The sequence below is a fragment of the Amphibalanus amphitrite genome, unplaced genomic scaffold (genome assembly GCF_019059575.1).
Source record: "Amphibalanus amphitrite isolate SeventyFive unplaced genomic scaffold, NRLGWU_Aamphi_draft 000131F_arrow, whole genome shotgun sequence".
NCBI classification, from domain to species: domain Eukaryota; kingdom Metazoa; phylum Arthropoda; class Thecostraca; order Balanomorpha; family Balanidae; genus Amphibalanus; species Amphibalanus amphitrite.
In genome coordinates this window covers 881,299-909,002 of record NW_024881626.1, presented here as the reverse complement: position 1 = coordinate 909,002, position 27,704 = coordinate 881,299, and the positions used below count along the sequence as shown (strand labels likewise).

Here is a 27,704-nt window from a genome sequence, read left to right as displayed (position 1 = left end):
ATTCATAGCCCCCCCCCTAACTCCAAATCTAATGGGCCGATCGTCAAAATTTAAACGGCATCTGATAGCCCCGGAAAAATTGTTGAGCGAAACCTAATTTCATTGACCTCGAGGTCACCAATGACGTCACAGGTCAGGTCAAAACAAAAATTTATCGATATTAGGCTTGTTCACTTTTTGGGCTCTGGCTGCCGTCTTATAAGAGAGAGAGAGAGAGAGAGAGAGAGAGAGAGAGAGAGAGAGAGAGAGAGAGAGAGAGAGAGAGAGAGAGAGAGAGGGAGAGAGAGAGAGAGAGAGAGAGAGAGAGAGAGAGAGAGAGAGAGAGAGAGAGAGAGAGAGAGAGAGAGAGAGAGAGAGAGAGAGAGAGAGAGAGAGAGAGAGAGAGAGAGAGAGAGAGAGAGAGAGAGAGAGAGAGAGAGAGAGAGAGAGAGAGAGAGAGAGAGAGAGAGAGAGAGAGAGAGAGAGAGAGATGCTGTATTTACGGACTCCTGGTCCACAAAATGGGGAATGAAGGGGAATTATAAGTCAGATCAGGCTGATTTCTGGTTTTCACACTCGTGAACAGATGATTTAGATACCCTGAGGGTACGAAACTTATACTTTGATTTTCAGGTCAGGGTCAGGTCATCATAGGTCACGGAAATCTTATGTCATAAGTCGGTCACGTGACACATGTTTTATGGTCCATTTAGGCCATAGATTTCAAATTCGGTGTCGCTTGTGTCATTTGAGGCCATTTTCATCTGAATATAGCTGAGGTCAGGTCACTTTCAGGTCAAAAAAGGTCAAATTTCAAAGTTGAAATTTGTCAGCAAAAGATATCTATCAGATGCAGTTTGAGCTCAGAAACACGAGGGTGCTATTCATATTGGTTTACAATGTCAAATTCGTACAGAAAAATTGATTTGAAAAAATTTAAACTGTGAAATTTCTGCCATAATGCGTATAACATGGCCATTTTTGAAGATATCTGGCTAAAACTTGCTAGAGTAAGTCATAAGCTTGTGTTCTATCATATATATTCCGTTTTTTTCGAAAAGTAAAAAAAAAAAAAATGAAAAAAGATAAAAATACAAATTTTGAATTTAAATATAGATAATTTTAGAAATTTTCAACATTTTGAAAATTCGAGATAGCAGTTTGATAGCACAGTCCATTCTGAGTATTCTCATGAAATTGGATCTAGCTAAAAAACTGAGCTCTTGGGAGCGATTCCCGTGGTTCAATGTTTTGCGTCGAAATCGGCCGAATATGACGTCACTCTGACGTCATTTCCGGCCGACCTATGATAGATGCGAAGTTCAAATTTTGACACAAGGTGTCAAATTGATGCAGCCGAAGGTACTAAAAGTTTGGCGGCGATATGTCAAGCGGTTTAAAAGTTATTGCAGAAAAACGGAAGGGGGCTATGAATAGCCCCCCCCCCCCCAGTGTGGCGCGGGTTAATACCAACAGGGATATGAATGACATGCAAAGATAAATGACGTCAATCTTGCGTTAGACGCGTCACTAACTCAGCCGAGCAGCAAAGGCACATCAAAAAAAGAAAAGAATGCAGCTCACTCTAATTAAAGCGATGAATTAAATATTGAGGGCAGTCGGAACCAGCAATACCATGACAAAATGTCACAGGCTTTAGTGAAACCAGTACGCTCCTCTTCAGTGAATACGTTAACCCTCGCCCGCACATGGGGGGGGGGGTTTCTGCTCTGCACTCAACATTTTTAGAGCTAGAGGCCTGATTTTTCGTATAGCTGCTCCTCTATCCTTTCTTAATGTCCGCTAAAAATTTTAAGTTTCTGTTGTTTTTGGTTTCGGAGATATGACCTTGTTTTTCAGGTCATGTCATGACCCAAATGACCAATTCTCAACATCTTGCGTTGGCTATGGGCCTTATGAGCTTTTGACACCTTGATTTCGGCCTTTTTTGCCAGTCTTACCTCCCAACTATCATGGAACATGTTGTTCGACGATGTACAGAGGTCAAGGTCAGGGTCAAGGTCAACCTAGGTCATCTAAAATAATTACGTTTTAGGCAAGCTGAATTTACTTTTCGTTAAGTTTTTTGACTGCATTTTTTGGTAAAAGCTTCTCAGATCATGATTTCATGTAATATGGACACATAAACACTCGGTGCACACATCAGTATACACACAGACACACACAGACATACAAACACATATCATTGACCTTGACCTAACTTGACCTGAAATGACCTCAGCAGCAAAAATCGGGTCGGGTAGTGTGACAAAGAGCTTCTAGCTGGCTTGGCACCAGAAAACGGCATCGTCATCGGTTTATGATAAGCAGCGCACTTGATATCCAGCGGTGACCGAAAACAGCAACATTTTTTAGTTTGACCTGACCTGGAAGGTCAATGACTGACCTGAGAAGGTAAAACTGGGTATCATTGGATTTGTCTCTTCGCAAAGAATCTTTTTGGTCTTTACCGCGAAGCTCCTCTCCAACAGGAACGAAATGGCGCGGGGGGGGGGGTGGCAACCCCCCCCCCCCCATGTGCGTTCTAGGATGGGAAAATGGCATGTGCGGGCGAGGGTTAAGCTCAAATGAAAGCATGAATGAATGCCACCAATGAAATAGATAGGCATACTCGCAGAGCGATTATTCAGGAAGTTAACTTTGCGATTCCAGAAAGTTATCTATCGGAAAAATTATTTTGACAATACGCAAGATTCACATATACCCAGCACTGCTTTCTATGCCTATAGTCCGAAACATTCCTTAAAAAACCTATGCAAGATGTGATTGTGTGGAGACTTGCTTGTGTTTTGTTTGTTTTATAATAGTTACATAGGTAGGGCAAAAATTTGAAATTGAAACAATTGACACGGTCTTATGCCTAATTGATTGGTCAAGATATCTAAAACGTTATAGACCATCAACTGTACCAAAGGTTTCTTCAACCTGCGCTCCGCTTGGAAGGGAATGTTAGAAAGTTGTTAGATAGTACCGATCAATTGCTTTTCAGATTGACTTTATCTGACAGGTACCTAAAAACGGCGCGTTAAACTTCGGTGAATTTCTCCTAATTGATCTGTTAATAGGTTAAGCTTCAACGGGCGCGTTTGCGCGAGAGAAAACCGATGCTAGTAAAATAACTTTTATGGAATCAAACAAACAAAATGCATGTAATAAAAACGATTTCTACAAAGTTCCACTATTTAGCTTTAAAGGTAAGCTTTATGCTCTTAGTTCATGAACTGTGCGCCGCTTTTCCAAAAAGATAATGAAGAAAAAACATTACACACATTAATCGTTTTCACGACGGGCTACCTGGCGAATGCACCTAATTTGACCAAATCTGCACCAAATTTCTATTACAGTAAATATATTCGTGCCATGAATTTATTTTAGTGTTTTAATCGAAAATAACATTTGATAATGTGAAAAATGAGGTATATAATCATCTGTATACCCCAAACGGATAGCTTTGAAGAAACACAATGAACCTGATTTGACGAAATCTGCACCAAATCTGCACCTAATTTGCACCAAATGTGTACCAGATGGCCGTCGTGAAAACGGCTATTAACACCATAGCACTGATAGTAAAAAAGTTCTGAAAAGAGTAGAGAGGATTTGACCTTCGGTGACGCCTGTGGCCGTATTCACAATCACGGGTTAAGGGTAGGGGTAGGAGTAACGGGTAACGGGTTATTTTTGTGGCCGTATTCACAATCGGAGTTTACCCCTGATGGTCGCCCGGCGCCACGCAGACGGCACCACGCAGGCCAGGTGCTCTCTGCGTGGCGCCGGGCGACCATCAGGGGAATCCGGATACAAAAATGACCCGTTACCTGTTACTCGTGTCCCTACCCTTAACCCGTGATTGTGAATATGGCCGACTTAACAGTTGACCTGAACTTGACAAATTGAGGGAACTACTTTCTTTATTATATTTGCTCTTCCTACCGCCGCCTACCGCGATTCGTCTACCGAGCTCATCCAACTTCAGTGATCTTGAACAACTCTGCATAATGTGGTCCTGGAAATATTATGTGAGAAATCAGTGAGTTGTAGCTTTCTGCATTCCAATAGTTCAATGTGATAAATTTCTCATCGTTGTAAACACGGTGGTAGCTGTTCGATGTTTGTGAACATGGAAACATATGTGCTGTGAACAATGTATGTACATTGCTTACACTACACATACATACCCAGACTAGGGTCCGTACATAAAGCTCTGGCGGATAAACTTGGTGCAATCTTTACAATCTGTCACCAAAAAATTACGCAGGTAGTCGGAGAAAATATGAGCGGCGTGTGTGCAGGTGCGCGGACGTGACAGTGCAGAAAGGACAAGATGTAAACAACGTTGTGGCGACGGCAACACGATTGAAACATTGCCCGGGCAATAGTAACAAAACTCAAGCATTCTGCCTCCTGTGTAGCTAATGCTTACTTGTGCAAATTTGGCCTCATGTAATAGCTAGGTACTTTTTTATATGCATATCTCTAGGCTTCAAAGACTTCAAACGTCAAGCCTAACTAGGTTGTATACCAGCATACCTACACTCTAAATTCATGCAAAACTGATATGGTAACTAAACATTTTTCCATAATTAAAGTTAAGTTCAGACTCGAAAGTATTGACCGACGGTATATCGACAATTGAATTAACCTGACCTGAAAATGCGACTGGTGTTAAAAGATTCAATTTAAATCTCTAAGATCATATAACATGCTATGTCATCCAGGTCTCGCGGGTTTAGCGGTAGGTTTTGCACCTAGAAAATTTAGTGTACTTCAGGCTATATCTTCGTCGTCTTAACCCTCGCCGGCACAGGGGGGGGGGGGGGTTGATGCAACCCCCCCTAAGGTTTTTCGCGAATAACTCGCGTAAAAAAGGCCGATCGCGACGAAACTTTCAGTACCCTCGCATTATCAATTTTACACCTACCCTGAAAATTTCATGACCCTGACCCCAATGACCTTTGACCTGTGGCCTCTTTTCCGTGACCATGTTTGGCCGAAATCGCGATTCGGCATATGTCGGTTCGCATTAGCCGCGCGTTTGCAAGCTTTTCGTGGTTTCAAACGTTCAAACATGTGATTTGATGTTGCTCCCATACATTAGGGTGGGTGTCAAGGTCACCTGAAGGTCAGGTCAGGTCATTGACCTTTGGTGACCTCGGGTGACCTCGGCTCACTTTTTCGAATTTTACATGTTTCTAGGCTAGTTTTTGGAGCTGAATTCGAATTTAGCAACCATTTGAACATTTACGGAGTAGTTTTGGTGCCTTCGTAACATGTTACGAAGCTGTCAGAGGCGGTTGACACGTATTACGAATACCCGTCACAACCCATACCGGTTGACCTGACCTGACCTGACCCGACCTGGTCTAAATGCTTAAAAACATCATCTCTGATCAAAACTAACACGATATTCGTGATCAGCACCCCGGAAAACCACATAGCAGCCACACTTTACGACTTTCTAACAGGTCCCGATTTTCCCGGTTTTCGGGTCATTGACCTGACCTGGGAGGTCACCCGATGACCTAGGACCTTAAAATTGGGTATCATCGGCTTCCTCTCGTGACGGGCAACACGCTCGTTTTTTCCGCGAAGCTCTAGCTCGATCAGGGGCCAAACGCGAGGGGGGGTCGTACCAACCCCCCCCCCCCCTTGTGCCGTCGAAGGAGGCCAAATGGCCTGTGCCGGCGAGGGTTAAGCTTTTAAGTGTTGAAGATGCGATCGACTTGTTGGGTAACAAGCCGGCCATGATCGTGTAAAATGGCTTCATCGTAGATCAATTAGTTTCTGAGATATAACCGGAAAGGTAAAAGTGCAAAACCTACCGCTTAATCTCGCGAGACCTGTATGTATACCAGGTTTTAGTTTTGTGTCGCCAACGCGTTCCGGTCAATCGCAATGCGACTTTAATTAAATGGTAGCACTAATCCTCATTGGTAGGAAAGCTGTGGTATGACAGACTCACCCTTTCATGGAGGCTAAAACTAGTGGAAGAGCGTTTTATATAGAAAATAGAGGTTTGTTGACATTGATTGAAGGGCAGCGTGATATTTTGTGGATTCATCTTGCCGTTTTTAAGTATGAACACATGCATTTTTTTTCTTCTGGACAGCGAAGTGCGGGGACTAAAAGTGGTTTGCCGCTGTTTTAGGAGCTGTTTATTGGACTGGATAATGGATATCTATTACACTGCTTCGTTCCGATTCCTTTATTTCACAGCGTTTACTATTGTTGGATAAATAATGTTTTTTTTTTTCAGAAATAAAAAATTGTTATTCAAACTTTGTAACAAACGTTCCAGCTTTTCTAAGTCGACCATTGGAGTCATTAAAAGTATAGCACCACTACAATTAATGTAAACAAACAAATGCAGCAGCTCTTAGCTCTTTGAAAACCATGGTCCAAAAATTGGAACCGTGCCAACTGTGCATTTATGCTTCTTTGTATTTCGTGAGAAACACGCAGAAACGGCCCTATATCACTTATCAGCACTTCTGCAGAAATGGCAAAATTCGGAAAACATTGCCTCAATTCCAACTAACTATTCTTAATCGAAATGATAGGTATAGGGAATATTTTGTAGTACCTAACTGTTACATGCCAGCTGAAAACTGTGCACGTTTTGAAAAAAGTCATTCCAATGACGGTCCATTCTTGCCGTCCTAAAATCGCCACTACTTCCGCCCTCTCCAACGCAACCACTGTTCAGGCTAAAATATGCTGAAGACAGATTGTGAAGTTGATACGAGTCTACACATAAATCATGTTATTGCCCATATCTAATCATGCAATGCTAATTTCATTACAGGGTGGGGCAGAAAGATTTACCTGTTTGTTTTCAGTCCATAACTCAAAAAGTTTTGAACGGATTTTGATAAAATTTTGCATGCAGCTTCCCAACTGTCTCATTTATCAACATTAAGATCGTTTTTGCATTTCGTAATATTTGTTGGTGAGCTATGGCGAAGCTGACTAAGAGAGCCCAAATTGCGTCGCTAAAGTAGGTTGGCCATAGCTCCTGAAGCGTTGCCAAACAGCTCGGTGTTGCCGTAAAAACTGTTTGCAGTGTAAATAAATGACTTAAAAAGGCAGGGTTGGTGTCGACGAAGTCCATGCCAGGCAGAATAAGGGATATCTGCTTCAAAGAGCTGGTTAATATCGTGCACAAGAAGGTGTTTCAAGTTCTAGGCGAAGCATGCGCAAACTGCCAAGGGAGCTCGGTGTTTCGCCCAGAACCGCCAAGAGAATCATAAACGACGGCCTGGGCTTTATTTCATACAGGATGGAACATCGGCACCTAATTTCGGCGGCATCCAGGGAAAAGCGGCTACACAGGACCCAAAAAAACATTGGAGGAAATCAGGAGCGCCGGTAACAAGGCATTCTTCTGGTCCAATGACAACATGTTCATGCTTGAGCCCCAGAGACACTCCCAAAACGTCAAATTTTTGGCAGATGGTTCATCCAGCATTGATCCTGCTATTCGCACCATTTTTCGTCGCCAGAAGCCTGCTGGTGTCTTGGTTTGGGCTGCCGTCGCATCCGACGGCTCAAAAGGATCCTTGGTCTTCATCAAGGAGGCTGTGAAAGTTAATGTACAGGTTTAAGTCCATCTGCTGGAGGAACATGTTTTGCCTTGGGTCACTCAGTCGTTCCGAGACGGATACGTCTTCGTCCAGGACGGTGCGCCGCCGCAAACGGCCAACATCGCTCAACCGTGGTGGAAGACCCACATGCCTGGGTTCTGGGACACAGACATTCGGCCATCATCAAGTCCAGACCTGAACCCGATGGACTTCGCAATCTGGACCATCTTGGAGAGGAGGGTGTGCGCAGCAGCACACAGCAGAATCGCCGCCCTGAAGCTGGCCCTTGAGACGGCACCGTCGAATCTTGGCGGGGACACCATGCGGCGCTCGTGCCCCTCCGCAGAAGAACGTTTCGAGGCAGTGGTGAAGGACAAGGTGACCATATTAAGCCATAATGCCGTTGCTGAGAAGTGTACATGCTGCTGCATATATGGGCCAGAAATCAATTTGATATCTTTGTTCAGGGCCGAAATATTTAAGAAAATCAAGAGGTAAATCTTTCTGCCCCACACTGTACACGGAAACCGATTCGACAACAGTTTTGAATGTTCAGTATTCTTGTTCTACGACTCTCGTACCGTAAAGTAACTTGATTCGATATGACCTGAGTTTTCTGAGTAGGAGTCAGCCGAGAAATTGCATTATTAAGTTTCTTGCAAAGCACTTTTACGCATGTAAAGACAGTGCAAGTTCAAGTAGCTGACAGTGTCTTGAGCCAGACACTTGAACGTATCCCATAGGAAAACATCAAAAAGCTCATTCGTTCTTGGTGATCCGTTGGCAGTTTTGGGTTCACAATAATTTCACTCGCATCATGTCATTGCCCGAAACATTTATTTATACCGTACACATACGGCACACGAGCTTGATACATACAGCGGCATGGCTCGATTTCCATTGCTCCATATTTCATATTTTGGCCGCACCTGTTTCCACACCTCTGGTGCAGTGGCCGAGCTTATTTGATAGCCCGGTCGGCACAGATGATGTGACCTTGCTGCTCGAATTCGATGCCAGCGGCCGCAGGACAGGCCGATCAGGGATGAGACAGCGACGGGGCAGGAGCGTCTCAGGGCGCGCCGGCGCCTAACCGCCGCATTTGTCAACGTCAAACAGGGCATCAACAATGAACGAGTCGCCACCGGATCACGGCCTGGTGGAATGCGGCATGCACTCACTAATATCTGATGTGAGACCGGCCAGCCGGCGCGGTGACTGTCGGGCCGGGCCGTTGGACTGGGACACCGCCTCGCAGAAATGCGCGGCGATGCGGGGGGGGGAGGGGGGCGGCCCGCCTGGAGCGCCGGGGAGGTATCCCCCAGATCTCCCCGGCCGGGGGGGGGGGTATCCCCCAGATCTCCCCGGGGTCGGGCGGTGAATGCCGGGGGTTAATCACCGCCCGGCCGGGCCAGGTGGGCTGCATAATTTTAATAATGTTTTTAGTCATGTTGATGTTATGTTTTTTAATTAAGGGTATACTATGTATGATGTGTACGTGTGTACATGTGTGTAGTGTGTGGTGTGGTGCAACGTGTGCACAATTCCGCTACGGACACACAGCTATGTAATGTTGAAATAAAAATATAAAAAAATATCTGATGTGAGAGCATTGAACCCTCTGATGCGCCCTCTAAACAATGTGAGTCTACCAAACGCGTTAAATAGAAATGAAAAGGCTACTTCACTCATGGAAATAATTCGTGATACTTTAGGTATTCTTCTAGGTTCCAGCCCATGTTCCATGCCTTTCACAGCTCAGCAGCTCACTTTTTTACATTTGAGGGAATTGAAGTGTCATCATATTGCCTGCGCACAGAAAAAGCGTTCAGCACTGGTCTGTTAGCCGGGTCTAACCGGGTCGGGTCTAGCCGACACGCGATAGACGGCGGACTAGCTAATCAGCTTAGATCATGCTGCATGTAGTTCATAATTATCAGCCACTGCACCTGCAGGACCAGATATGACAACATGAGTAAATGATATCTACATATAGCACGGCCAGCCTAGAAATCTTGGTCACGACTCCACTAACGGTCCTATGGCCCAACTGCCTCCTTCCTTCAAAGTGATGTTTATAGAGCCTATAGATACCTATGTGCTGAAAAACTTACTGCGGTTCACAGCTTAAACTTCGATAGGTTCTAAGACTGTTGGACAAGACACCCCGACCGCACCATCAGCCAGGAGGTCCCGTCACAAAAAGTGAAAACAAACAAACAAACAAACAAACAAACTTACACAGAGGACACCCATCCACATGTCCGGGCCGATGACCACTGAACACTGCCGCTATTCCAATCGCCTAAAGTTTATAATCATGGAGTATTGCCAACAACCAACGAGGCTCAGCTCACAATGAAAGGTTTCTGGATGAACTGGGCCACGATATTTGAGTTTTATTTTGTCAAAACGCTTTCATCAATAGAGACAACAGTGCACCAGGCAGGTGCCACCGTGTTAGCATCTCGGTGGTCTGCTCTACCGGGCACAATTCTTTCGATGAAGCTTGGGGATTCTTAGCCGCAGTGGCACTTACCACTTTGGTAGTCGTGTCAGTCAACGCCTCTCCTTTAATTCCATGACCCAGTAATGGTCTTACTCATGGGACTGAGCCTGGCTAGCTTAGATAAAAGAGAGATGAAAAATAAATAAAAGAAAAAGAAAACACACAGCGCCCGTGAACTCAAACAGTTGCAACCACAAATGTGAATAATTATTCCAGAGCAATGCCTGGTAACGAACAAAATGATAAAATGGCAAACAACATTCAGCTCTGTAGAGATCACAACAGACCACGGGCTGATCACTGCTCACAGCGCTACCTGCAGGCAATGGAGTGAATCTCAGCTTTCAGAAACAGACAGGCCAACTCCATCGTAAATCTCGATCTTCCGCTGCTTTGTTGCAACCTGCAGAGAAAGGCATAGTGTGAGATGAGACATTGCACACTTTCTGATGAGCTGTGGTCAAAGTTGGAGCCCAACTAAATGATTTATGGGACCAAAACCTTTCGAAAATCCGATCGCAAAAATCTTCCCATAACCTGTCAATTTGAGGGGACTGGTGTTTCTATCTCGCAATATAGACATATTAGTGATACCGAAGTTAGATGTAGGACCTTTTTAGTTTGGGTCATGCTCTTTTATTCTAATTGCTAACGCCAGTGACGTACCCAATGGGGGGGGGGCCACGGGGGCCATGGCCCCCTCCTGAGCGCCGAAGGCGCTCAGGGGGCCCCTCAGGCCCCGGTATATTTTTTTCAAACACTGGATAAAACGTCTTTTACTAGGAAGAAAAAATGATATCAAAGTTTCATATATGTATAATGTGCCCCTGGTTATCCGAGGGGCCCCTGATGACCCGATGGGCCCCCGGTTTCCTGGGCCCCTGGTCGCCTAGGGGGCCCTTGGTAGCCGGGGCCTGGTAGCATGGGGGGCCCTGATTGCCTGGGGTCCCTAGTCGCCTAGGGGGCCCTGGTAGCCGGGGGGCCTGGTCGCATGGGGGCCTCTGGTCACATGGGGCCCCTGATCGTCTGGGGCCCCTAGTCGCCAAGGGGGCCCCTGGTAGCGGGGGCCTGGTCGCATGAGGGCCCCTGGTTGCCTGGGGCTCCTGGTCGCCTTGGCGGCCTGGGGGCCCCCGGGTGACCTAAGGGCCCCTTCGGAAGCAGGTGGCCCCCTCCTGGGCGAAATCCTGGGTACGTGCCTGGCTAACGCTAATTTTGTAAAATAAATTTAGCTCGAATGTTTGAATGGACGGATTGACAGAGCCTACGCTAATCAGAGCTTGTTGCGTAGACCCCGACCCCTACCGTCCGGTCACGCAATTCCGGGTATAATTTAGATGCCAAAGTTGAACACCCCCTTCAAAGCCGGACACGGCCTGTCCCACTCAAATGACTTCAACTGGCTGCGGCTGCTCCCACCAATCGCAGACCATCCCCGTCAGGAGTCTCAACTATCGAGCACCGGAGCGACTCGAACCCAAGGCTCTCACTACCGGGAGTCCAGCGCTCTACCAACTGAGCTACAGGGACAGGCTTATTGCTCTTATTTGGAGTAAGATCTTTCGGCCTAAAAATGCCACTGCATTGTCATAGGATGATAGGATAGGGCGCAGACATTGGATTGTGTTGACCACTGACGCGGACACTACCATCCCGGTGGGACGTTCGTGTCCTGTTCAAACGGCCCACCCTGCCGCTCCAACGGTTACCCCGGAGAGGGTGTATGTAGTCCTGGTGTGGGATTGCCATCACCATCGGCTGTCTGGTGACCATTATCGCCAGTCCAGGCCGGCATAAAGAGGAAAGTGAGGAAGATGCGGGTGGGTGTGTCCTGAGAAAGGTTTGGGTGAGTGTAAACTGTAAATCCTTTTATTTAATCTCGTCTACCTTTATTCTCATAAAATGGTCTCAACTCCATGCTGACTGACCCGAATCACATGCTTCGATGGAAGTGAGGTCACTTAGTCGTCGACGTTTAGCTATATGGTCACTATCAAACTTCAGGTATATCTAATACATTTTGGTATTTATACAAGGCTCGAATAAACGGACATCCAACACCCCATTACCGATGAGCTGGCACCCAGCGAGAACGACGAGAGCGAGAGCTTCACCAAACCGACACCAGAGGTCAGTATTCTCACTCTGGTCTGGACCAAGTCTGGACATTCCATGTGCTCAACCACGGGTGCTTCACGTGACGGGGAAGGTGGCGCCACTGGCCCGAGACGCTGCCACACTGTTCAGTGTTGAGCAGCTGAGCTGAACACATCGGAGGTGTTCCATCGCTCTTGCATAACTTAACTAAAAGAGGTTATCAAAGGCTTTTGTCTTTGAACTAGAGGTGGCAAAAGGTGGACCCGAAGTTCCGGTCCAAAGAACCAGTCTGGACCCATATGGGTCCAGACCGGTTCCTGGAAATTTTCTGACGGGTCCAACCGGGTCCTCCCATAAACTGTACATCTTGCACACTACACATTATTGCAAAATATGAAGTGAATGAAGTGAATGTTTCTTGGCACACAGTAGCTCATGAGTATTCCCAGTGGGAAATAGGCTGCTTTACATGATGCAACTAATGATACCTACAAGTAGTTTGTATTAATTGACTTTTGGGGAACCGGGTCCAACTGGTTTCGATTCCAACTAAGGCCGGTCCGACTGGTTCCAGAAATGTCCAGCCGGGTCTGGTTCGAGTCTGGTTCCCAAAATTTTCATCTTTTGCTACCTCTACTTTGAACTATACGGTTAACCATGATGTAGGGTCATCTTCCGATTCAGTGTTCAATGTTAGCCTGTTATACGATGCTCGCGAGTGTTACCTACCTGCCAAAGACTTTAATTTAACTTAAGGCAAAAAAATTGCCAAGTATGTGATTTGTTTTTTTTCGGAAGATAAGCAACTCAATAATTTCCTGCTATGGCTGCTTCTTGGAAATAGAGACACTGAGCGACCTCAGGTCTACCGGTAACCTCTGAGGTCAGGTCAAAGATCCTTAAATTGGGATCCAGTTTTTTTTTTGGTAAATTTCATCAAAATTGATCTATAGAGCAATGATTGTTGCACTACCGCGTTTGTCTTTTTCAGTAAGGTTGAATAGTGTGCCTTTTTGGAAAACATGATCTTGATTCAAGTACGTTTTGTTTCGGCTCCCAGTCGTTTATTGTTTTCATTTCGAATTTTCGTCCTTCGCATCAAGGTCTTGGCAACGAACTCGATGTAAAAAAGGTCAAGAAGTCGAGGCAAAAACAATAAACGGCTGGTAGCCGAAAAAACGTACTTTGAATTAACGTCTGTTATCACGATAATTTGTTTTATTGTGATAAACCATTAATAATTTCAGAACGCATGCAATAAATATGTTTGGATACTTCATAGTGATTGGTTTATAAGTGTTTTTGCATATCATTCACAACGTGAGGGAGTCTCAACAGACAACAGGTCGAGATGTCAACAAGCTTTATAAATAAAGGAAATGAATTATATAATAGGACTTGCTGGGCAGGAATAGGAAAGAGGCTGCGCTGATGGTGCTTCAGGGTGATCATTTTGAAATGGTATAAAAAGACAGTCACCTCCTGCAAAAAAGGACACTATACATGTATTTTGATTTTACGAGCTGCTATACATGAAGGACATTGGGACACTTTTTATCAACATTGCCCAAGTTTGTTCCAAGGCTCGATAAATATAATATCCGTTTTATATCACACCCTTTTCGGATACCTTAGCGTAACGATGCAACCCAGTTATTCATCTAAAGTTGGTAGTATAGAGGACTTAACCCGGAGCATTTCACGACGATAACCAGCGGAAAATGACGAGATACAACGGTGTCGGGCGAAGCCTAGCTGGCCGGCCGTCCGCGAGAGGTGTATATTTTGAGCACCTCCTCTAAGCCGGCTATAGACATTGACGGTCGACGGTGTGTTCCAGACAAAACGTTCCCCCGTGCAGTTCCCCCGATGAGTGTGTTTTATTTAACTATCCAGCTTAAAACATGGCTGCCATTAACAATTGTTTTTATATCATTCCAAAATGATCACCCTGTACAGGGTGGAAAGTAATTACGCGAACATGTATTTTCTTACAATTTCGCCTGTCAGTGGAGATTTTGCATGAGCGCGGGCTGTTCTGGAACATGACTGGTCGTGTTTGTTGTCGCCTCATCTAACAAAAGTGACCTTACTTTGAAAAATGACTTGGAAGGTCTACAACACCTCTCGGCTTCGAGTGGTGCTGACGCCATACGCTGCTCAAGACCAAAATGGGCAAAGAGATCAATTTGAAGTTGCCAGGGAAAGCGTTTGTGATTATTTTGGCTGGATTGGTGCGGAAGGGACTCGGAACGGTCTCGGCACCAGCATTACTCAATTACACGTTTGGTTGAAGCATAATAAAACTTAAGAGGACTTAAAAAGCAAAGCCGTTGGCGGCAGTAAAACCTCGGCGAATTCAGGCGCCGAATGGGTGGTCACCATTTCCGCGACCAAACGACAACAGTCGACCCGAAAACAGGCGAAATGGTTTACTTTGGCCGGGTACCCCATCTAAGATATCACGATTCATACATAAATCCGTGAAAATTAGAAAATCAAGCCGTACAAACAATCGAGATGGCCAAAATTCATGAATTAACAGCAGGATTGTCAATTTAAGTTTTCTTAAGACCGCCAAACCTGAACAGAGGAGGACAGGCAGCTGGCTTTGTGGTTGGGTGAGACATCTTCGAAGCTATTTCATCCGTCAAACCTGCAGAACAACGCGTTGGGGGCTGCTGATGCGTCCGACGTCCCGCCCGTCCCAACCTTCAAACATCCGGCAAAGAAACACACATCAGCGTGTTATGAGCGCCCGGATGGTGTCAGAATTGCATGTACAGGGTGTCTCAAAAGTTCGTTTACACATTTCCCATGTCAATAAAGCATATAAGAACCGGCCAAAAATCTTAGGTTTTGGTGTTCGTGTGTACACTAGACAAATATGCATGCTTTGACAACTGATTCGGAAGGTTGGAAACCAAACCCTTTGCTGTATCTCCAAAAATATTTGCCCATACCGATTTTCGTCACTCCGTCAGCTGCCGGAGGCTGATAAAAGGTTACCAGCTTTCAAGCTCTTGTAGGGGAATCCCCCGTAGTTTCTGCGTCGGATTTAGGTTTGACGAGCTCCCCGGCAACATCCGCTTCTCCCTGAAAGCCGATAGCTTGCATCAACACCATCCGTGAGTATTTTGTAGGTCTTCTCTGGCGCTAACTCCTTCATGAATGACTGGCGCCGACCTCCCAAGCACCATTTTCCTTTTCAAAACAACCCCATTCCTGAACAAATGGGAAGTGCCAGGGGCAAATTTTTCGCAGCATATCGTAGCAGAATGTGTCGGCCATCTGTTTCTTAGACACATTTTGCAAAATTTGCGAATCCCGAACGCTCGTCATTCCCAATGCCAAGACCTTCGCTGGGTTCCGGAGTGTTTTCCTCAGGAGAGGTTCTGCTTTGTAAACGGCCAAAACCTGTCCATCGTGCGGTTTTGTCCAGATTTTGTGTGTAAAAGAAAGCTATTTGCTCCAGAGCTGCCTCTTGAAACTTCATTAGATAAAACTTTACATTAATTGACACTTTTGGAGGGTCACTTGTCCTCGGCATTGACGATTTTCGCATTATTTTCCCTCAAAATTTAGCGTTATAGATATCATAAACAATTTTTAATGATATTTTGTCTTTATTTTATGATGACCTGCAATTTTTGAAACTGGGTAACCTCTGTCTGTGAGCTTCTAGTCAGTTTTCAATAGTTAGGACTGCATTTTCAGCTGCTTTCCCGAGCACGAGTCTGCTGCGGTACAAGGGTCGTTCAAAGCGCTGTTAGTCTCGCATGGTTTTGTCCTTCAAAAATTTTAGCCACCGTTTTTATTAGATGACCATCATGTTGTACTCATCCTCGCCGACACTTTGCCATGTGTCATTTCCGACCTAACCATTCCCATTACTCGTGAAGCAGAGAGTTTCTCAGCCGACCCGAGTATGCGACCTCCATTTTCATGCCTGATCCATGGTCAGAGGTGAACCCTTTTTGTGAGCTCATGAAGGGTCGAATGCGCTTGAAAACAATGAAGCTGCTTGAGGAAGGTTGTTACCAATGCCCATGCAAAATTTCGACTGTTAATTTCATGTTGATTCAGAATTATTGACAAAAAAGCATGGCTGGTACCTGTAAGCGAACTTTTGAGACACCCTGTAGTGACCAACAAGGCCACAAAAAATAAAGTATACAACTAGTGGAACATCCTTCCAGACGAGTCTCTTTATCTAATCCATCAATGCACCAAAAGGGGCAAAATGATTGAGCGCACTTTTGTGCCCGACGCAAAGAAACTCTTCTTCATGATTGATAAAGTCCTTCCTCTCACGGCCAAAAAGACGCAAGACTGGTGCTTTGAGAACCCGTTCTTCTTCTGGGCATATAATGGTCAATCTGGGAATAGCCCAGACCTCAATTTGATCAAAAATATCCAGGCGACTCTTCAGGAGAGCGTCTAAGAGCTGCTAGTAGCCACTAACATCGATTGCCTCACCAGACAGCTCCAGGAGGCGTGGACTAAGCTTTGGCCAACAGTGCTTGACATGCTCATGTCAATTATGCCTGAACGCCTTTGTCAGTGTATCGCACATAAATAGAAATATATGAAAAGATGAAATTTTTATGTCACCGCCGCTTTTTCCATTGCTATAAGACGAAAAAGTATGTTCGCGTAATTACTTTCCACCCTGTAATAGGAAATCCTGCACGACAGTGATTTATGACGGTTGGCATCTCACTGGTGAGGTGTCTAGTTCTGCCATTTGGCAGCCATCTCTGATCAGGTGGTCTGACACCTGCTCCGCCGTGCCTGCGGCCACCAGCGGGCGTGGCCGTCTCACCGCTCCCGCCTCCACCTTCCACGGGCTTTGTATTCGCTCCGGAAGCCATCCCAGCTCTCCCGAGTCGCCGCCGGCCACAGCAGATCCTCGACCAAAGTCCGCCGTCTGCGCCGCGCGTCCATCCACTCCCACGCCGGTAATGGGACTCGGGGCGACTGGGCGGGGCTCCGGCGGAGGTGTGCAGGTGTCTGTCCGAGCGGCGGCCGCGTGGGGTCGGACTGGCCCCTTCCGGTGACCAGCGGTACAGTGCAGCGTGCCCCCGGGGCAGGAGGGGGACACAGTCAGCCAGTCACCGGACAGGTGCGGTCAGAGGGTCCGGGCAGACGGCCAGCAGGTGTAGTACCAGTGATTCATCACCAGCTCACTGCTGAAATGACCGCCAAATAAACAAGGTGAAATGACTCAGAGGAAATTAACTCAAAATGTACAGCAAGGAAAGGAGCTGACCTTTCCAAAATATTTTGGAAGTTTTCTTTACTTAAATTTCATTATGAATTTTGCCTGTCCTTTGATTTTGCCCGTCCTAAAGCTACAATGGTTATGTAAAACTTTTGATACATCAGTTGCAAAATAAGTTCCTACCACAATAGAACGGAAGAACGGCTTGTGTAATGACAAAAGTCATTGAAAATGGCGGCTTGATGGTGTTCATAGTGCCAACCCCCGGATTTCGGACAAAGGCGCAGTTTGAGGGCGCTTTACACGACAGCTGCCCTGAGTGGGGACAGGAAGGACAGGTCACAGGACATAGGCTGAGTCATGTCGTGTGATCCATTCTCAGCACACAGACGTAATGAACGTGTGAATAACGTTTAAGTGAGTCATCCAGTGAGAAATCTGTGGATGAGTCATAATTTGTACACCAACGAGTATGCCCTTACCGTACTAGCAATGCTCTCTGACTTTACGCATTTAGTGTATTATGGATAATGTGAAGGGAACAATGTTGAGAAGTCAACATTGTTTCACTTTACTTAAGTCTTAACTGGCATAAGTAAGAGGGTATCATGGTCCTATTTTAAGCCTCTATAATCGCTTTAAGCGCTTTAGTTTTAGACGCAACAGTAACTGTTTAAAAGTAAGCTTAAGCTAAGGTCTCATAGTTTGGCGTTTATAGCGGAAGTTGAAATACGCAATGAGTTCCGATCAAAGCTTGGTCTTTGGTCTAGGAGGCATGCTGTCATTACAATACAAATTGAAGCTAGGCTAGGCTCAATGGATGGACAAAAACATGTTGCAAAGGCGTTATAGCAAATCGTTCTCTGTACTGTTGAGTGAAGGCCGATGAGTTACCGACCAGGGTTCCGAGCACCGATATTTACATACCTACGTATCTACTACCTACTCGGACGTACCTACTCGGATATGCGTGGTTTTACTGGCACGGTTTTGTCAGCGTTCTTTGGAAGCACATTACTATTCAGCAGCCCTTTTCGGTCCTCAGGTATCTAAACGGAATGAAATAAGACGTGTGTGGCGTCATTGCTTTTTGCTTCGGTACTCTGTTTTGTGACATCACGGGATGAATTGCCGACGTTGTGGAGAGTGGGACAAGACAATCACGTAATATTCTGTTCATAAAGGAGCGCACACATATACGACTAAAAAGCAGATATGCATCCCTAATAATTACATATTTTGTAAAAAAAAAATTGTACTTTCCTGTCGAGATGATGATGATGATAATAATGTTGATGATGTTGATGACATGTATACGGACAGGGCGTACCAGTCACGAGGCTATATGGCGCATTTGAATCCTGCCGAAATCGCAATGCTCTGTAAACGGCAGCGAATGCATGTATGGAATTTTAAGCAAATGTCTGAGCTGCGTATTCAGCCGTTAGCACAACAGGAGAAACGGTTTGAGAAAGTTCTATTAGAATCTTCCTGAAATTCCATCAATTCGAAAATCACTGGTGAAATCCTACAAAGGTAAATCAACACCAACAAATCTTAGTATCTGTTCCAGTCCAACTATCAATGAACAGACTCCCAGACTATCAGAACAGACTTAAGTTCGACTACCCCCCCCCCTCACACAGTACATAAAGGTTTTTGCCTTATGTGGATCGAGAAACTGCAGATGGGTTGCTACCTAGCCTACCTACGTCAAAATATCACCAGCTTTTAGCAATCTGGGAATGGCCGATTAAAGGAAACCGATGCCTTTACGGCCTGTCAGACAAAGAATCTTGATTCCTAACTCGACGGATTCCGTAAGCATTAACCTCTAGCCTCATTCTTGCGTGTGTAACTTTGACTATTGTAATCGTGATAGCCTACCGTCATGATATGGTGCCCACCTGTTCCACGGGCGACCGGCGCTAAATAAATAAGCACACCACTCTGGCGATCACGGACTGCCCCGGCGCTTTCGTCATAATTGCGCCGCATTTACCGGCGGTCGATCTCGGCTATTGAGTACGGGCGGAGCAGCCAATCGTCACCGAGAGTCGGCTGCGGCGGCGACCCGAGCGCCCTGAGGCGGTGACCGGCACGCGTCGCCATGGCAACCGAGGACCAAACAGAGCGTCCGTCGAGTCGGAAGTCGGGCGGTCGGGTCGGCCGGACAGCCGCCGCCGCCGCCGGCCGACACACAGGTAACACGACGCAGCTTCCGGTGCATCGTCAGCCGAACTCTCTCCCGCAGCGACCAATCAGATGAGAGCCGGGGATTAGCGGGCCAATCGCAGCGCGTCGACGGCAGAGCGTTCGGCTGGCGATGATCGAGAACACGCTGCATCGACAATGCACTTAGCACATTGTGTGCCACGTGAATAGATGCGCCGAGTCACAAGCACATAATCGTTGAACAATTTGTCTTTTTAATGTTATCGAAACCACACGCACAATATTTCTATTTGTTTTTGTAATTTCATTTGAAATTCTCACAAGCACGTTAGAACGATCTGAAGTATTGCCTGATAAGATCAATGATACTTCATTCTCATTCATTTTCTCATTGTTATGCTTTTCTCCACGCCAAGCTTGACCGGAAGCGACAGGGTATTTTCATTCCTCATGCAGCATTCATGTCATGTGGCCGCGAGGTTGAATACTTTGCAGTGGTAACACACGTTTTTTATCACCTCCGAAGGTTTTGGGCTGCATGGGGTTGAACAGCACATACAGCATGCACCATGCATGCATTTTATTGCTCTGGATGGCCCGTTATAGATCCCTTTCTATGCTATGAGGGGGGACAACTTTATTTAATTCGGTTAATCCGTGCCTTTGCCGCCGTCCGCAAGGGAGGGGACGGCGGCAGGAGGGGAGGGGGAGGGGACAACTTTATTTAATTCGGTTAATCCGTGCCCTTGCCGCCGTCCGCAAAACATCAGAGCGAGGGGTCCGACGCTGCTATTATGTCCCCTCTAACTTAACCCTCGCCCAGGGGCGTCGCCAGGGATTTTTGAGTGGGGGGGTCGGGTTTCCGATCTTCGTCTTGATGGGTAGGGGTGAAAAACCTCGGCGCGCAGCGCCGCGAAAGCAGCGGTATATCGTATTGTACATCAGTTTTGCATCGTGCATAAAAATCAAGCAAAGGTCACCCGAGGTCAGGTAACAATGTCATGTCAAGTTCAGTTTTAATGCCTCTTAAAACTGCAATCTTGTCATTCCTATAGATTATCTCCTGACTCCTATAAGTCTGAAATTTGGTGTAATGAATGGGATTATAAGTGCCAACAGTTCATGAATCTGGGATTTTACATCTGAGAAGCGAAGTCAGGTCAAATAGGTGTGTGACCTCACCAATCATGATAAGATATGGGAAAAAGCACGATGCCCTCTGCTTTGAAAGAATATGCTAAAAACGCTAGATACTTTTGTAGCCATGACACTTTGTTCATTTTAGAGATAAGGTGCAGCTAATGACCAGTGGTGACTGAAATGGTCAGTCATTAGGTCATCAAAGGTCTCTAACACATTTTCGACAACAACTTTTGATGGAGACGTTGTAGAGCGATGACAGCACCTGGAGTGTGTTCAGCTCAGTAACACATATCGATCCATAGGCAGCAGGTTCTTTTCCGGTCAGGTCATGACCTTTACCTGATGTCAAGTTTTCTATTCAAGTTTTTAAGTTCAAATTGTAGGCCATGCGACGTGTTTCGACGAAACAAAAACGATGGTGATAACATGAATAGTGAATATCATACACATTCACTGAATCATAGGTTGTTACAGAACAAATGTTTCGGCAAAATCCGTCCGTTTAGCTGTTTGGACTCTATGGTACACAAGCCTGAAGCCATAGACCCGAAGTCATATCTGAGGCGAAGTTGGCGAAAGAGCTTTAAAAAGCAATCGAATACGCTTTCTGTGTTGCTGTAGCTCTTATTCGTATTTTGCGGGTCGCTAAGGTAAAACGTTTACCAACGTAACGCATAAGGCATGCTTTCGGCCCCTGATCGAGGTAGAGTTTCGCGGAAGAGCGAAAATGCTGCCCGTGATGAGAGAAAGCCGATGATGCCCAATTTCAAGGTCTTGGCCGGGTCATCTTAGGTCAACGCCCAAAAGTAGGAAAAATCTGGCCGCCTGCTAGAACTTAGTGAGCCGTAGCTGTTATCGGGGTCCCGAGTACGAGTTCGATGTTAGTCTTGAACAAAGATGATGACTCCATGCATTTTGGGTAGATCGGGTCGGGTCAGGTCAGGTTGACCAGCAGGCTTCCTGCCGGCCATCTAGAGTGGGTGACTGACAACCACCAACGATAGCTTCGTAACATGTTACATAACCATCATTTATCTAAACTACTTGAAACGGTTCAAACGGGCGCTAAACTCGAAATCAGCCCCAAAAACCACACTTGTAAGTGGAAGCAAATAAAACTCAAAAAAGTTAACCAAGGTCATCCATATTCGAATCAGGGCCAATTTTTTTTTTAGAATAGGTGTAAAATTCATTAACTCGAGGTCACTGGAAGTTTCGTTGCAATATACTCCTTTTTGCGCGTCTTATAAGGAAAGCCCCAGAGGGATCCACCATCTGACCCCTGCATTTCCCCTATGCAGGCAGGTCCGAGGCAGGGTCCGAGGGTAGCAGGGCTGAGGCTAGCCAGGTAGGTACCTCGTAGTTACTGATACGTCGTCCGACGAATCGACTGCAACCATTATTTTGACAATCAGACGAACGCTTGGGTCAGTTTTGACGCGCTCGCTCATTTGAGGGATAAAAAGGGACTAAAATCATATTGGCATGCTGATGTTCTAGCCCACAGCTTAATTATTGACCTATAAGCAATAGGGACTAGGGAGCTCTTGAAGCGATTCTGAATCTGACGTTGTATTTGTTGATGTTGCTGAAGCCAACTTCCCTGACATGATAGCTAAAAAAAGCATACTCAGCATCGCCAAAAGTGGGGGGGTCGACCCCCCCGGTTCTGACGAGTGGGGGGGTCGCGACCCCCCCGACCCCCCCGTCGGCGACGCCCCTGCCCTCGCCGGCAAAATTAATTTGCTTATAAGCCCGAGGAGTTTATGTATATTAATAATTTGGTAGACTTCTCTGTGGTGTCTGCAGCATTTGGCTTCGCTAGCGGGCTCAAAACACACTTATATTGTATCACAACACAATATCCAGCACAACACAGCACCGCCACATCGTCACTCGTGGTGTGCCACGGCCGCCCAGCGCTGCTACTGCCAAGGCCCTATATGCTACTGCGCTCAGAATCCCAGCGAAGGCGAACAGAGCCCCTCGCCGGGTCAGGTCACGTGACCCATCGCCCCAGGACGTCCGGCGCGGATCACCGGCCAATGAGCGACCGACTCGAGCGCGCGGCCCACTCTACCGCTGCGCTGACCAAGGACACTGGCCGGCGGCATCAGACGGACCGGCAGCCGCCAGCCGCCAGCTGACGACCCCTTCAATTTGACCTTTGACCTTTTGAATACAAAGAACGCCAGATACCCAAAGTTATATAGACGATTTTGTAAATAGAGCTATTATTCTTCCACTAACGTTTGCTACAAAGCTTGTAGCTACTCGTACTGCAATTTTGCCACATCCTATTCCTCTCGTCAGGACGGGTCGAATTATCTATAATACATATGACCTTAAATATAGGACCTTACAATTCTGGAATAAATTTGATCTTTGACCAAGGCCACGTCCTTAAGAAAATATAATATTATGCATCAATCGTTCTATTTTGCTGGAATGAATAGCCACCACCGGACTCGGGAAGACCTATCGAATCGAATGTTATACCAATGACCTCCTTCGGCCAATTTTGTGACCTGATTAGCTCTCATCTGACCTTGACTCGGGGTCAACGCCTTAAGTTCACCACACCCGAACAAAAAGTATATCATTCGAAGCGCCTGAGCAAGTCAACCACGACGGTTCTGAATCCGTGCTTTGGGGCACTTGACTTGACCTCAGACGTTACCAGTTGACTGAGACCGTCAAATCGGGTAGGTACCAATCGCTGCGTCTAGTAACGTCGCACACGCTCGTTGTTTTCCGCGAGGCTCTAGCCCTCGCCCGCACATGCCATTTTCCCATCCTAGAACGCACATGGGGGGGGGGGTGCCACCCCCCGCGCCATTTCGTTCCTGTTGGAGATAGAGCTTCGGTGAAGACCAAAAATATTCTTTGGGAAGAGACAAATCCAATGATACCCAGTTTTACCTCCTCAGGTCAGTCATTGACCTTCCAGGTCAGGTCAAATTAAAAAAATGTTGCTGTTTTCGGTCACCGTTGGATATCAAGTGCGCTGCTTATCATATACCGATGAAGATGCCGTTTTCTTGTGCCAAGCCAGCTAGAACCTCTTTGTCACACTTCCCGACCAGGTTTTTGCTGCTGAGGTCATTTCAGGTCAAGTTAGGCCAAGGCCAGTGATATGTGTTTGTATGTTGTAGTGTTCGCTATGGCAGTAGTTTAGCGCTTTTCACACGACCTCACGTGACTCCGCCATTTTGTGTGAAATACAGTTTACGTTCCACCTGGCCATTGTATACAACCTTCGCCAGCTGGTGCAGAGGCGGCAGTGGAGCAACCCCAGCAAGGCCAGCTCAACGACAGCACCACAAGGCAGTGAAGGAGCTGAACGTGCTCTCCTGTGCTGCCACCACTGGGTCACGCCTCACCTGTACCGTCCAGGTGACTGCAGGTGACGTCACACAGGAGGTACCTCTCCAGGTGGACACGGGTGCCACCTGCTCACTCCTGAGTGTGAACCGTGCCAAGGAGCTGTTCAGAGGCGTGGCGTTCAGCCCCTCCAGCTCACGGCTCTACGGATTCGGCCAGCAGCCACTCCCAGTCCTGGGAACGCTGCCTGCCACAGTGACCTACAATAATCAGGCTGTGCCAACAAACTTCTACCTGGTGGACACCAACAAGACGGAGGCCATCATGGGTATGGACCTGCTGCAGGCCCTGGGAGTCACCCTCCACCCAGCCTCGCACAGCGTCTACACGGTGGCAGGCTCAGCCCCGTCAGAGCTACCTGCCATCGAGGGCTACGTCCACCGAATCAAGCTGAAGCCGGACGCTGTACCAACTGCCTACAAGCTGCGCCGGCTGCCCCTCTCCGTGCGAGAGGAGGTCTCGGCAGAGCTGAACAGTCTGCTGGAAGCAGGCATCATCGAAAGGATCGACTCCTCTCAGTGGATCAGCCCGCTGACCGTCTCAAGGAAGAAGGACGGCAGGATCAGGGTCTGTGTAGACCTGCGTGGGCCGAACAGCCAAATCGTCCCGGAGGTTCACCCACTGCCCACGATCGATGAGCTGGAGTCCCAGCTCTGTGGCACCCTCTACAGCAGGATCGACTTGAAGTCGGCCTACCACCAGCTGCGTCTGCACGAGGACTCGCGTGACATCACCGCCTTCCTCACGCCAGACGGCCTGATGCGCTACACCAGGGTCCCGTTCGGCCTGGTGTCTAGCGGCAGCGCGTTCCAGAAGCTGCTCAGTCATCTACTGCAGGGTATCGACGGCTGTGGACACTATCTGGATGACATCCTGGTCACCGGCCGCGATCAGTCCGAGCACGACAGGCGCCTCCGCACCGTGCTGGACCGCCTCAAGCAGGCAAATGTCACCATCAACACAGAAAAGTCCTCCTTCAGCCAGCCAGAGGTGGAGTTCTGCGGTCATCAGCTCTCCAGACACGGAGTGGTACCTCTCCTGTCTACCACCAAGGCCGTGGCCGAGGCCCCGCCTCCCACCAACGTAAAGGAGCTGCGCAGTCTCCTGGGCTCAACCGGCTGGTTCAGCAGGTTCGTGCCTCAGTACTCAGCCGTGGTGAGACCCCTCGCCATCATGCTGAAGAAGGACGCCACGTTCCAGTGGACCAAGGAGGCCAACGACGCCTTCAACGAAGTGAAACGGCTCATCTCAGCCAGGCCGGTGATGAAGCCCTTCAGCGCCCGCCTCCGGACGATCGTGACGACCGACGCCAGCGACCGCGGCGCCGGTGCCATGCTCACTCAGATCCAGCCGGACGGCGAGGAGCGGCCGGTGGCGTACTGGTCCCGCTCCTTCACCGACGCCGAGTCACGGTACTCCGTCTCCGAGAAGGAAGCCCTCAGCGCGGTCAATGCTGTCGAGCATTGGCGGACGTACCTGTGGGGCCGTTCATTCAGCCTGCGGACGGACCACTCTGCGCTCACCACTCTGCTCACGCCGAACACGTCCAACCGCGCCGGCGCGCGCATCGCCAGGTGGCAGTCCCGCCTGCTGCCGTACTCGTACACAGTGGAGTACCGGCCCGGGCGCAGCATCCCAGTGGCTGACGCCCTGTCGCGGCTGCCGCTGCCGGACACCGGCGCCCTGCTCACCGATGACGTCAGTGACGTCATCACTGATGACGACGTATGTGCCGCGTCGGCCGCCGATCCAGTCATGGAGCAGCTGCGGTCTGTCATCCGCACCGGCTGGCCCGACGCCGCGCGCCAGTGCACGCCGGAGACGCGCGACTACTTCGCCGTGCGGAACGAGCTGCAAGTCCGCCAGGACGGAGTCGTGCTGCGCGGCCCGGACCGCGCCGTCGTCCCGGCCGCGCTCCGCTCAAAGTACCTCCAACTGGCGCACCGAGCGCACGATGGTGTCGTGCGAACAAAGCAGCTCCTCCGCGACCTCGCCTGGTGGCCTGGAATGTCGAAGGACGCCGCTGCACTGGTCGCCGACTGCCCGTCCTGCCACGCAAAGGACGCCGTGCTGACGCAGCAGGCGCGCCCCGCGCCGCTGCAACCGGTCGAGCTTCCAGACCGGCCCTGGTCTAAGCTCGGACTGGACATCGTGGGCCCGATCCCCGGCGCCCCACCGTCTGCAAAGTACGCCATTACTATGACGGATTACCATAGTAAGTGGCCAGAGGTCGCTCTGACGTCATCCATCGAGACTGATGACGTCATCCAGTTCCTGAGCCAGGCCTGGTCCAGAGAGGGACTGTGTGACGAGCTGGTGACAGACAACGGACCCCAGTTCACCAGCGACAGGTTCCGACAGTATCTGGCCCAGCGCGGTATCAGACACCACACGTCTGCCGTCTACTGGCCGCGCGGAAACGGAGCAGTGGAGCGGCTCAACCGAGAGGTGAAGGTGTGGCTCAAGGAGGCCACACAGCTGCAGTCGCGGACGGCCGCCAGCTTCAGCGGACACGTGCGACAGCGCCTCGCTCTGTACCGAGCGACCCCGCACTGCACCACCGGCCAGTCACCCTCGGCGCTCCTGCACGGCCGGCGCATGCGTCTGCACCTGCCGGTCACCACAGAGACTCCGCCGCGCGACAGCTCGCTACAGCAGCGAGTCGCTACCCAGCAGCAGCGCAACAGCCGCGGGTACGACTCGCGACAGGCCACCCGGCCGTCAGATCTCCAGCCTGGCGACACGGTGCGCGTGCGGCGACAGGGGCACGTGCCCAAGAACCAGAGTCGGTTCTCCAGCCCGCGCCGAATCGCCAGACAGCTCGGCCCGGCGACCTTCATCCTGTCCGACGGGACAAAGAGGAACGCTGCACACCTCGCCCGCATCCCAGACGCGGCGCCGACCGGCTCAGCACCTCCGAGCACCGACGGGCCGGAACCGCCGCCGCCGCCGCCGCCGGCCGACCCGGCTCCTCCGAGCTCCGGCGAGCCCCAGCCGCCATCGCCGCAGCCGACAGCGTCCACCGCGCCACCTACGGCGCCGACAGAGAGCGCCCGCCCGTCAGATGTCGCTGACGTCGCGCTGCCGGCCGCCACCGGCGCTGCTCGCGACCGGTCCCCCGGTGGGCCGCGCCCGCCTCAGAGGGCGCCCGTCGGCGGCACCCCGCGCCGTGAGTTGCCGGCCTCCTCCCGAGGACGCCGCCGATTCTTGCCGCGCCGATTTACGTGATCGGCGAGAAGTGTAACTTAACCCTCGCCCGTAAACGGCGATCTGCCACCTTCGCCCATGCAGGGGGGGGGGGTTGGTGCGACCCCCCCTTGGCGTTTGAAAACGGAGCGTCGTAGAGCTTAGCGGAAAAGACCAACGGATTGCTCTCGCCGAGATCTCGCGATTGGTGGTATATTTTTTGGTCCTAGGTCAACATTTGACCTACTTTTGACCGGTCAAAGGTCAAATTTTCGGGAAAATACTTTTTTTCAACTTTCGGCGGCGATTGCGGCAAAACGGTGGGAGATATCGACTTGAAACCTTCACTATCGTGTTCCTTGATCAATTCTCTATCGTTTGGTATGTATTTTGTTTCCCTAGCTCT

The 27,704-nt window shown here is 48.7% G+C and overlaps 1 protein-coding gene across 1 annotated transcript; it reads left to right on the top strand.

Moving 5' to 3' along the window:
- Positions 1-7,904: 7,904 nt before the first annotated feature.
- Positions 7,905-27,340, top strand: LOC122381991 (uncharacterized protein K02A2.6-like). Its single transcript, XM_043366816.1, has 2 exons — positions 7,905-7,961; positions 24,125-27,340. The coding sequence occupies exons 1-2, from the start codon at positions 7,905-7,907 to the stop codon at positions 27,338-27,340; spliced, it is 3,273 nt and encodes a 1,090-aa protein (XP_043222751.1).
- The last annotated feature ends 364 nt before the right edge of the window (positions 27,341-27,704 follow it).

Bases quoted from the DNA above. Each gene is read 5' to 3' on its own strand.
- LOC122381991 (XM_043366816.1), top strand. From the start codon at position 7,905: ATGCGGCGCTCGTGCCCCTCCGCAGAAGAACGTTTCGAGGCAGTGGTG. The intron at 7,962-24,124 runs GTGACCATATTA...TGTACCGTCCAG, and splicing joins AGGCAGTGGTGAAGGACAAG to GTGACTGCAGGTGACGTCAC.